The 12,477-nt window shown below is 30.7% G+C and overlaps 1 protein-coding gene across 12 annotated transcripts in view; it reads left to right on the top strand.

The window, feature by feature from the left end:
- Positions 1 to 262: 262 nt before the first annotated feature.
- Positions 263 to 12,477, top strand: part of LOC143062941 (TBC1 domain family member 5-like) — a 31,913-nt gene continuing 19,698 nt past the window's right edge. For 10 of the 12 annotated variants that reach the window (XM_076234794.1, XM_076234792.1, XM_076234790.1 and 7 more), the window contains exons 1-7: positions 485 to 637; positions 6,163 to 6,305; positions 6,923 to 7,058; positions 8,049 to 8,157; positions 8,988 to 9,077; positions 9,953 to 10,027; positions 10,932 to 10,999. In XM_076234794.1, coding sequence (XP_076090909.1) covers positions 6,179 to 6,305; positions 6,923 to 7,058; positions 8,049 to 8,157; positions 8,988 to 9,077; positions 9,953 to 10,027; positions 10,932 to 10,999 — 605 coding nt within the window. In that variant the 5' untranslated portion in view covers positions 485 to 637; positions 6,163 to 6,178. Of the gene's footprint in view, positions 322 to 484; positions 638 to 6,162; positions 6,306 to 6,328; positions 6,439 to 6,922; positions 7,059 to 8,048; positions 8,158 to 8,987; positions 9,078 to 9,952; positions 10,028 to 10,931; positions 11,000 to 12,477 lie in introns of those variants that run through there. The other 2 variants (XM_076234786.1, XM_076234795.1) reach the window with 2 other exon arrangements.

The following is a 12,477-nucleotide window of genomic DNA, read 5'->3' as shown; positions in this document are numbered from 1 at the left end:
TTTGTCGGTATCTGGGGACAGAGACTGAGAGAGTTTTTGAGAAAATCGACCCATTTCCGGATATTTGGATATCAGGGCAATCCAAGAAGCTCGTGTGTTAAAGTTTGAAAAACATAGCTATGTTTTACTTACTACAATATAGTCATACTTCATAAAGGAGTGTAGTTTTTTTGTTTCGCTGCCGGTAAATCTAAAAATAAATCAATGTCAAATTTTATCTTAACATAATGTTTCGACTCTGATGAGTTCCAAGCGTTCAAGTGGCTTAGTGTGTGCACGTTGTAATTTCCGGTGTAAACACTAAGAAGAAAAAAAAATAATGTAAATATTTTTTTGAGAAAAAATGCTTATTATAGTCCTAGTATAAGATTCAACTTTTATTAGTATATGATTTAATTACATAATAAGACACTTAAACGCTTACTGTCGTCTAAATATTTTTTTGCAGACGCCCCAATTTCGGAAAATGTCCACATGACAAATCATGTGATCTTCAAAATATCAATCTTTTCCATAATTTTATTTCAATAAATGTCACCGGCTGGATGAGTCAGTTATTATCATAAGAGGAAGATAAAATAAGTATTATCATTAAGTTTGGGGAAATCTGATAACTGCATTTGAGGCGAAAATTCAGGTATGGTACATCTAAAAGTATAAGGCTGATTTAATGACAGCTAAAAATACAAATGGCAAATGTATTCAAAAGCAGTTTTAGGGATCAGAATTGACACAATGACTGAATCAAGATAAGCTGATAAATTTCCTCCAGATTTTTATATAAAACTTGCATGACAACTTATATTATGCATCTCATTTGCAATCTTTTTATCTATTTATTTCAAGTTTATATAATTTAAAAAGAAAGATAACTTGCTTAATATCTTATTCTACATTTTTTTTTTAAAGGAATAAAAAAAATATACAATATTTATGATCCAATCAATATGTCACAAACATGACTGGGGCCCTTTGAATGCAATATTTATTATAAAATACATACAGACATAGTAATAATAAGCAACAATATGATGATCCATTATATATAGTATATTATATAATCTGAGTGCCTGATAATGCAATAGATATAAACTAAAACAATAGAATACACGAAGACCATAGGTTGTTGTATAGCTGTTAATTTCTGTGTTATTCAGTCTCTTGCTGAGAGTTTCCTCATTGGCAATCATACCACATCTTCATATTTTTAAATGTACTTGCAAATAAAGACCACAGTCCCACGATTCAGCGCAGGTTCACATAAAAATTATTAATATCCAGTTTTAAATTACTTAACTCGTGAAAAGATGATCAAAACTGCAAACAACAAATAGCATGACTTGGAACCCTGTATTATAATATATAAAATTTATAATGGAAATGGAGAACTTGTCAAAGAGACAACAACCCAACCAAAGAGCAAAAAACAGCCAAAGGCCACCAAAAGATCTTCAACACAGCAAGAAAATCGTGCATGTGTATACAGTATATAGGTCGCTTTGTGTCTATTAATACAGATACATTTGTAATCAAACGCCCTTTATTTTTATAAAATTATTTTATAAGTTATATGACTCTACCTGTTCTGCACATCTGGTTATGTAACATACCTGCATGTACCCTATTAAACTCAGCAATGGTCCCTATGTACAATGTACTGTGAAAATCCTTAAACTTTTAATGAAAAAGTTGCTTTCGGAAATGGGCAGATTAACCTTTGCTTACACATTGTCTTGATTGAAGGAAATTGCAAAGTAAACATTTTAGATGTTGTGCACATGTGATTAAAAGTGATGCCACTTATTTACCTGAGATCAAATGATCAACAGATTCACTATCAGTCATTGTTTTGTCAGTGAAGGTGTAAATTGAGCCCTAAACATGTAACTTAAAGAGAAGGGTGACATAAATTGAAAATGCTACAAAAGATACTAAAAATAAAAAAAACCAAGCCCATTATGATTTAATTTTTGGTATGAGAATTATGAGGACATAAAATGAACTCTTTGTTAACCCATACCATCACCAGAAGTCTTGCATTCATTGATCAAAACTAATTTTGGAGAATTTAAAAGTTAAAATTTGTACAATTTAGGTTTTTTAAAGAGTAATTGCATAAAATCCTGTTTGTAGTTGTATATATATTGTGTGTTTGCTGATATTTGACGTATTCTCTAGATTATATTCCTGTATCCATGTAATCAAACCTACATCGGGATCTTTCTGTAAAATTGAGAATGGAAATGGGGAATGTGTCAAAGAGACAACAATCTGACATAGAGCAGACAACAGCCAAAAGGCCACCAATTGATTTTCAATGCAGCGAGAAACTCCTGTACCTGGCATGACCCCTAAACAAATATGTATACTAGTTCAGTGATAATGGACGCAATACTAAACTCCAAATTATACAAAAGAAACTAAAATTAAAAATCATACAAGAATAACAAAGGCCAGAGGCTCCTGACTTTGGACAGGCGCAAATATGCAGCGGGGTTAAACATGTTTTTTGATATCACAACCCTTGTGTGTCTTTATTACATGTAGGACATCAGTTATTTTGTTTTAGTCAGACATTTAATTCATGGATAAAACGGAACCATAAAAAAAATTTAGAAAATTGGTACCCCACTTAGGCCACAGTGACACTTATAAAAGTACTTTCACAGAAAAATGTTGATATACCACATCTTCTTATTTCTATATCACACAAGTCTGAAAATATTGCACAGATGTAGAAATACATTAAACAAAATGATGCTCAAAAGCAAAACACTTGGAATTTTTAAGACCTTTTTTAATTTCAATCGGAAACAAATTGTATAACTACAAATGTACCAAATAAAATTGAATAATGGAAATCTTTGTCAAACAGACATTGATCATGTGAGAGAGTTTCTGTGAAAATTTAAACTAAGCTTTACCCAGCTGTTAACAATAGTTACATGTTAAGGTATTTTTTTTGTAATCATATCTGTGACAATGTTTCTTTGCAGAATTTATTAACACTTAGTGTTCCCACAGCTTTTAGTAAATTAAATATGTTCTGCTCAATTTGATTTTGCATAATTATATGATGTCATCCGTACTTTTATAAAAACTGTCGTTTTTTTAAAGGAAATTGCTTTATGTCTGGATTTATGAATAATGTGTGTAGGACGATAAGATCTAGAGGACCCTTTTTCAATTACTTTAATTCAAATCAAAAATCTAAGATGATACAGTCTGCCATTGTGTAAGCATGGTTAGACAAACAGACAGAACATACATGTAGTTTGTTGAACATATTTTTAGCTATATATATAGCTGGGAGCTTTATATTAGAAATGGACACACACAAATTTTATTTAATTTATAACATTATGCTGGTACCGGTCCATTCTAAAACTTCAGATTTTGCATTGAAGAGTTGGGGATCATATCATACTTCTTGGCTAAGCGTAGATGCATGTCATCAATGCTATTAAAGGGGCACTAGCTGTCAAATTCATGATCACCGATTTGACTCAAATTCTCATATTTGATTTATAACAATGTAAAACATTATTCCAAACTATCAAAAGTCTAAAATAAACAGTTTACAGAGTATGGGTAAATAATATATAGGTTTGTTTCGTGTGTATTTTAGTCCAGAATCCATCTTATTAACTATCCATTTGATCCCAGATGACCATAAAAGTGATGTAAACATAGATATAGATTTGAATAGATTAAACCAACACGTGCAATTGGAGTTTTATAGGTCTGTTTGATTTGATTTTATAGATTAAAAATAGATGTTTCTCATTGTTTTTAACCATATAAAAATGATTTTATGTGCATCGAATTAGTAATCAAATGATTTACCGTAGTTTCACTTTCATTGTTGACATTCTTTTTCTTTAAATAACCAGTACACGTACAATGCATGTGTTGTCTATCTCTAGCTAGGGGTTAAATTGAAGTTCACATGAATACGGATTTAAAGAGGTCGACTCATTCACTTGCAAGTGAATAACTAATTATCAATGTTTCTTAGCGTAATTTGACAAAATTGAACCTTTTTGGCTGCAAAAAGCAAATTGTTATTTTACTATTTCACTTTCATTATTGATTAAACAAAAAAAAAATCAAACTTTAGATTTTTTATATATCTCGTAGCTAGTGCCCCTTTAAAGCTTTTAAATGATTTTGTTGAGAATCTTATCATCAACCTCACTGTTACTACAAACATGACTACATGTCATCTTTAAAACAGCACCATGCATTTTGTGGTAAATTAAAAAAATAAATGAACAGTCATTCATATATAAATTTGAAGATTATTGTCTTAATTATGCTACCAAAGAAAAATTGGCATGTTAAGAGTTTCTGTACAGCTTCTATAAAAAAACAATATTTCTTCACCCATTACAAACGGATTACTGTGCTATTTTGAAAGGCTTAGCTGAATAAAAAATGAATAAAACATAGTCTATGTCACGGCAATATGTAAATGCTGACAAGTACATCACAAGGACCAGATGAACATTATAGGCTGATTGGACTATGTTTTCTATAATATCATCAAATTGGAATTTTAAATGTCAACTACATGTATAATTGGTCAAAAACTAATTGTGTATTTTAATCAATACCCATAAACATATCTTGTTGGTTGAGTTTTTTCTCTTTTTCTTTTTTACTGCCTCTATCAATTTCATTAATCTGTTTGGTGTGTTTGAGCTCTTGATTTTGCCATTTGATAAAGGACATTTCCTTTTCCTTGAAGTTCGCTATTTTTGTTATTTTACCGTTTAAATGTATAGATGAATATAAAAAGTAATATACAAATGACAGTTATAACTTGTAGATATAAAAGTATTTTCCAAAGTTAGTGATGTTGGATTTCTCCAGTCCATTAATTTCTATAGTAATTACATATAATTTGATGAAAGAGATTATGATATGTTTCATTTTAATTCCCTATAGATCCATAGTCATGATGGTGGAATTGATTTCACATATACATTTAAGCAGTGCTACAAATTATTGCATTTGTGGCTGATTAACTTTTTGTTTTCCCAGAGTATAAAATGTACCCAGTTTGGTTTTTTTTTTGTCTATGTCATTTTGTTCTTTTGTTTCTCTATATGTTTAGTATGTCCAAATTAATCTTAGGGCTTTAGATTGAATTAATAAAGAATAAAATTAAATGAAAAAGACAGGTATGAATATTCATGATGATATTTTTTATTCAACATGTAATGACATATTTAAATAAACAAGTTCATTTAACTTATTAAGTTATATGAAAAAACTGTAAGATTAACATTATTATTATAATATATATTTGGTTTTTTTTTAAGAGATACATTGTAGGTATCAACAATAATTATATTGAGTAGTATTTGCAATGACTTCATATAGCTGTGTTTTGAATGGTAGAATTTTCTATATCAGACATATTGAACTCCTTAATATAAAAAAGAAGATGTGGTATGATTGCCAATCAGACAACTCTCCACAAGAGAACAAAATGACACAGAAATTAACAACTATAGGTCACCATACGGCCTTCAACAATTAGAAAAGCCCATACTGCATAGTCAGCTTGCTATAAAAGGCCCTGAAATGACAATGTAAAACAATTCAAACAAGAAAACTAATGGCCTAATTTATGTACAAAAATGACAAAATGAAAATGAAGTCAATATTAATATATATTACTCCTTATTTTATTTACCCAGCGAGGATTTTTCATACAAAACTTCTTAGAACTTTTCAATTGAGGAGATTGATTATAATTGCTCACAAATTAAAATTTCATTAATGTTTATTTGAAAACCAATAGATTAATATTCAGATCCTGACCATCAGCAATTATTAGTAGGGATAAAGTCCCATTAATAGAAAGATAACAGGGGAATCAATATAGTTAAGTTCTTGTCATGAAGTTTATAGCAATCATGTGCAAGTTATAAAAATTGATTAGTCAAGGTGAGATTTAACATATTAGTGTGAATTGGAAATAGAGGGCAGTGTTGTTTTATTTATTTCCTCCCTTGTTTTTCAACAGTTAATGTTATTAAACATTAAAGTTTTCTGAATCTAGGAAAAGACCAAAAGTGTATCATATTATAGAGTGAATTTTTAACACTTTTATATTGATAAATGTATAATAATGTGATGTATTTTTTTTAGATAATGACTTACAACAATGATTAGCAGGATACGTTCAGCTAGTTTGAAATCCAAACTGGAGAATTCTACCTTGTCTAAACCAAGACCATCTAAGGAGGATATTATAAGTACCATTGATGGATTTAGTGGCAATGCTGAGAATGGTAATTATAAAAAAAGAAGAAGTGATATGATTGCCAGTGAGACAACACTCCACAAGAGACCAAATCACACAGAAATTCACAACTATAGGTTACCGTATGGCCTTCAACAATGAGTAAAGCCCATACCTGAACGGTAATACATTTCTATGTCTTACCTTGGATTCATGTTTATTCATGGGATACCAATTTCGTTAGTAAATGTTAATTCTATACAGTTTAAACCATTATTACTACATGTACTACTGGTACCTAGATCAAATCCTATGAAGATATGTTGTTTTTGGAAAGAATCTTTATGGCATGAGTCTCGTAATCAATTAATCTCAACTCTTATTATTCTTATAATATGTATTTTAAATATTGAGACACTATTTTACATATATAAAGTATAAATTTGAGATCCAAAAAACAACCTAAAACTTTCATACAATTACATACCATACTTGAAAACGGATTGAATATTATTAGAATACTAAAAGGTACCAAGTATATTGATAAAAGGGAGATAATCAATTAAACTTAATTAATTCATTGAACTATCTAACCATTCAATGAAAGCTTGTAAAGCAAGTTCTCCAGACTATTATTTCAGTTGCAACTTTATATTTTTTTTACAGGAGAATCATCAGCTCCTGAGATGACAGAGGACAATAACAACTTGACAAGACACAGCAGTAAAGACAGCGTCAACTCGGACTCATGGGAAATACCGGATATGAAACCAATTGGTGCTAGTTATACAAATACATACAGGTAATTATACTTACCTGATATTACGGTAAACCAATTGGGGATGATTATACTTATAGATTATCGTTTGATCATATCAACGAGATTGTTTTTCTCATTTGAGCCGGTACAGCAAAAGTGAGAAAAGCAATCGAATTGAGATGACCAATGATAATCTGTTTATCACTATTTTACCTATGATGACGACGTCAATTTCATGATTAGGACATTAGCAATGCTTCATGCCCTCTTAGTTTCTAGCTATAATTTTTCATATCACTCGACTCTGCTGAGAAAGGAAATTATCAGTCGGCAAGATCAAAGGAAAATTTTGTAAAATAGCGATAAAAATACATACAGGTAATTTTTACCAACTGATATTAAACCAATTGGTGCTAGTTATACAAATGCATATAGATACATTTGTTATTATTAACTGATATTGAATCAATTGGTGCTAGTTATACAAATGCATATAGGAAGTTATTACCTGATATTAAACCAATTAGTGCTAGTTATACAAATGCATACAGGAAGTTATTTCCTGTTATTAAACCAATTAGTGCTAGTTATACAAATGCATATAGGTACATTTGTAGTTCATTGTTATAATATTTTATTGAATTTTCGGGTTCATTGTTACAGAAAGATTTTGAATATACATCGGCCTCATTATATTACACTATGTCTTATTGCTAGGCAGAGCAAAGTTATAGCAATATTTGAGAGAAGCAGTCATTCAGTGAATAGTTTGAGGGAGTTTGATGTAAGAGATACACTCATGAGGGGGTTAGTCTGATTTGACATTTCTAATTTACACCAAGATATTCTGATGTATGCAAAAGGAAAGGTTTGAATAATTTTGGAGTAGGGTCTTTCAGCAATTTGATCTTGGTTTACAGTAAATCTTGATAAATGCAGGATAACCAACTACATTTTTGAATATATCTAAAGGAAGGAATATAATTTTATGCATTAATTACACTGATAAATTAATATTATGTATTTCTATAGCACAGAATGGGAGAAGTTATACACAAAACCAAATTACAGGAGGTTGTTAAAACATTATGCAATGCATGGGTATTTGAGAAGCAGCAGATTTCGCAGTGTAAGCTGGAAGGTAGGTCATTTTGAAGGGACAAAAATGTTTAGATGCCTACATATTTATGATTTATTAAAAATGCTTCCACTTTTATTTGTAAACATTAGATAGATAATAACTTGCTACTGATTTTTGCTTTTTTTTGCAAGTTTTTTTTTGACAACTACTTTGAACTAATGGTATTCATGAATGAAATTTTGAATATTTTAACCAGGGACAGTCTACACTATTAAGTTATTATAGAAAGTCCCTGGTATAACCAATTTTAAAATAAGTAGCATATGGAAAAGAAACATAAGAATAAGAAACTAAACATACAAACACTTGAAAGTATTTCTATATTTTTAAAAACCAACATAGTTTCATTTTCTACTTACAAAGTTAATATTTCTGCTCTTGGTAATGAAATGACTTGCCAACAAAAATATCCTCTTGATAAAATATTTGTATACTTATAAAAAAAAATTTACAATAACCAAAGAGGGGAGGTAGGAACTCTTTGGGGGAATTCAGGATTGAGTTGTTTAATTCACAGGAATTTGAGAAGAGCCAGTTTAAAAAGCTGGAATTTAGGATTAGATATTAACATGATTCTGGAAAGGACATATTATTTTCTGGGGAATATATTGGCATTTATTTTCTCTGAAATAAGGAATGAGACCCCTGTTGTACTCCCTTTAATAAAACCTATTACCTAGACAAAAGATGCAAAAAATTGAATAAAGACATCAAATACCTGTATTCATATACTTTAAATATTAGTTATCGTCTCTTCGGAGACGATATTAAGAATTGAGCGATGGACAGTCAGTGTGTGAATGCTTCTTACTTTTGATATATGTTTTCAGGTTTTCCTAGAGGTACTGCCTGATGATGTTAACTTATGGGTATCTAAGACTAGGGAATGGAGGAATAAGTTTGATGATCTCAAAAACAGTGTAAGAATCACTTATTGTAAATGTAATTTCAATATGGAATGCAATTTTGTATTATTTGTGTGACAGAATTGATTCCCTTGAGGAGCAGATACTTAGTCAGCCTTACACGGATAAGCTATCAAAGTACTTCCTTAGCTCAGTAAGTTAAAACGCTCGTAACACGGAGGAATCAGAGAAGACAATGTGATTTTCTAATAAAATAACATGCTCTCCAGTTACAGTTTATGCAAAAGTCTTGATTGCTAGTTTCTTTAATTTCTGATTAATTTGGAATAATGTTCAAATACAGATATATTTTACTGCAACCAGCCATATCTCTTCAGATTATTAAAAAACTAAAAGTGAAGGAAAACTTATTGATTGCTGTTTTTCATCTGCGAGTTAATTGAGGCTCTTTACATTGAACAAAAGCTCACATCCCACTACAACTCTGAGGTGGCCCCTAGCATCTATTTGAGCTAATTCACCGTTCAAAATTACCCATAGTCCTTTAGATTCTTAAATGTTGAATGTAATGCTTCATGCTGATCATGCTATATACAATATTTAAGGAACAGATGTGGGGGAAATCAACAAATTAAAAACTATGGCAGACAAAAAGTCTTAACAAAAGATTGTCCATGATTTGTCAACTTACTTACAATTACTACCAAAAAATATAAAATCAATACAAACATTTAAACATTTAGGCATATTTTCATTTTTCATAAGGTTGTATAAAGACTTAAATATTATAAAACCGCAAAAATATATATTTTAAATATTTTTTTTCTCATTCCACAGAAATTGGTTCCAACGAAAATAAATGAATCCACAGTATTGATTATTTTAGAATAGTACTTTTCATTTGAATTATTTTCCAAAATATTTTGTAGTTAATAGTGAATCCTAGGAAGGCTGTAGACCATATAGATCTATGTGTCAACAATCCACTATCGCAGGCAGATGAGGTAAGACAGATTCAAACACTAAAAACAGTAAATTATCAAAAATAAGAGTTTGTTAAATTTCTAGAATGAACATAGATTTTGAATTTTAATTTTTACAGGGATTTTGTTATTTAAACCAACACAACTTGTGTGTATTGTCCAATGTCAAGGTACTTTAAGCAAACTTTTTTTAAATTTTACTTTTCACACAAGTTCAATTGATACATACCACTACAACCTGGCATTTGACCATTCTGGAACGGTTACAACATTAACTTGGCTAGTTTGGACTAAGAAAAGAAGATCTACCATTCTAGAATGCCTTACATTAAATAGATCTTTTTTAAATGGAATCCTTAGATGAAATAGTAATAGTACATTGACCATTCTGGCATAATGTCTTTTTGTCATTCTTACCGTATCAACATCAGAAATAGCTCTACAGATGGTCAAAATCTAATGAGAATCAGCAACTTCATTTGCAAGATGTTGCCTAAATAGATCCTTAATATGACAGTAGTAGTAGAATATGTAAACTCAATCATAATTTGAAAAGAAAATGACACAAAATTGCTTCATGTCCATTAGATTAACATGATTTCATAGGAGATATACAGTGTTATAAATCTTTCATAGATATCTTCACCTGGTACATGTATTGATTGTAGGTGCATTTATGAGTATTAACTTTTACACCCTTATACATTGTATCTCACTGAACTAGTAAACAATTTTTTTCTAGTGGCCAGCTGAAGCCCACCTCTGGTTGCGGGATTTTATCGCTGTGTTGAAGACCCATTGGTTGACTTTAATTGTTATCTACCCTTTGGTCAGTTGTTGTCTCTTTGACTTATTCCCTATTTCAATTCTCAATTTTATATTCTAATATAATTTTATATGAGATGATAATATTTATGTTTTACAGAGTCCATGGAATAGATTTTTCCAGGATAATGAACTGAGGCTCACTATTAAACAGGATGTAATTAGAACGTAAGTAGTAAAGTTTATTGTACCGTATGTGTAATACAGTAATGACATTTGTATTGTATCAGTCATCCATGATGATATCAATATTAGTTGTGAATGCAAATTCTTAATCTGTTTGATGTCACATCAATGGTTTCAGTCACACTTGCAAAGTCTTTTTCAAAACCTTAATCTGTTTTGTGTCATCTCACAAAAAATATCTACATTAAGGGTATAAGTTATCTATGTTCATATCCGTAGATATGGATATTTTAACACCCTGAAGTACCCTAGTACACCATGAGGCGTAGCCGAAAGGTGTACAGGGTACTGAAGGGTGTTAAAATAACCATATCTACGGATATGAACGTAGATAACGAATTTATCCCCGGTCTTAGTCCAAATCGGGCGAGTTTTATGGAACTTTGGGTACAAAGTGTAACATGAAAACAACGTTTTTTTCATTATCTGAAAAAGTTTTATTGAAATTTGGAAATTTTACAAAGTTTCTACGGGGTGTAGGGTAGTAAAATATAAGACGTTTTTAATACGGAGACAGAGAAACTGGATTTAGTCAAATTTGGCGCTTAATGTTGTTAAAGTTACGTCATAGATGGTGTGACGTCAATGTGGGTCATTTGCATAGCTAGGTCAGTAGTCCTATTCCTTGAAAATGTGGCAGTCAAGTGATGCATTTAATGGAATGAGTGTAAATGATCGGCATAATAGGACAAAATCGTTAATGAATTAAATGTTTAATTACAAACATCAAATTCATAGATAATCTACAGAATTCAATATTTCACAAGGAGCAATCATGGAACTAAGGAAAACTTGCGTGAAGTTCCCCGGGATAATGGTTAGCAACATCGGGGGATATGGGTTAGCAACACCCAGGGGCTATGGGTTTTGTAAAGACGTGCGTTAACCAATCAAAATCCTAGATATATACTAAGCTGGAGATAATATATGGCATTTTTCAATATCAAAGCTCCTGGAATTGTATACTATAGGTGTTACTGTTGGTTTCCATGTAATTATGAAATAGCCATATGATGTTCATTATTTATAATTCTGAAATAAAAGAAAATTAAGTGTTGTAGGATTTACTGGGGGAAAATATTTTTCTGAATAATTGTGATATTGATTTTAGTTAGATGATACAGTTTATCGTCCTTCCCTTCACTTTAATCACTCTGCTCAGTTGCTCCTTAATTCTGAAATCATGACTTTGAGACAAGATCAGGCATTATTAGCCACGTCACAATGTCTGTGGAGAAGTTATCAGCGACAATACAATGTGTGAGGAAATGTTATCAAACTTGCTTTCTTCATGGGTAAAAACTGTCTTAGAAAGGGAGAAAAAGATCAGTAATAGAGCGATAAACTAAAAATTAGGTTTTCTTAGTAAAGATATTGTAAATTATCAGCCACTCAACACAATGTGAAGCTTGCTAAACTCACTTGCCAACAGGGTTCACATTGTGGCTTGAGGCTTATAT

The sequence above is a fragment of the Mytilus galloprovincialis genome, chromosome 2 (genome assembly GCF_965363235.1).
Source record: "Mytilus galloprovincialis chromosome 2, xbMytGall1.hap1.1, whole genome shotgun sequence".
In the NCBI taxonomy this organism is placed as follows: Eukaryota; Metazoa; Mollusca; class Bivalvia; order Mytilida; family Mytilidae; genus Mytilus; species Mytilus galloprovincialis.
The sequence above is the reverse complement of the archived record's forward strand: the minus strand, read 5'-3'. Positions and strand labels throughout refer to the sequence as shown.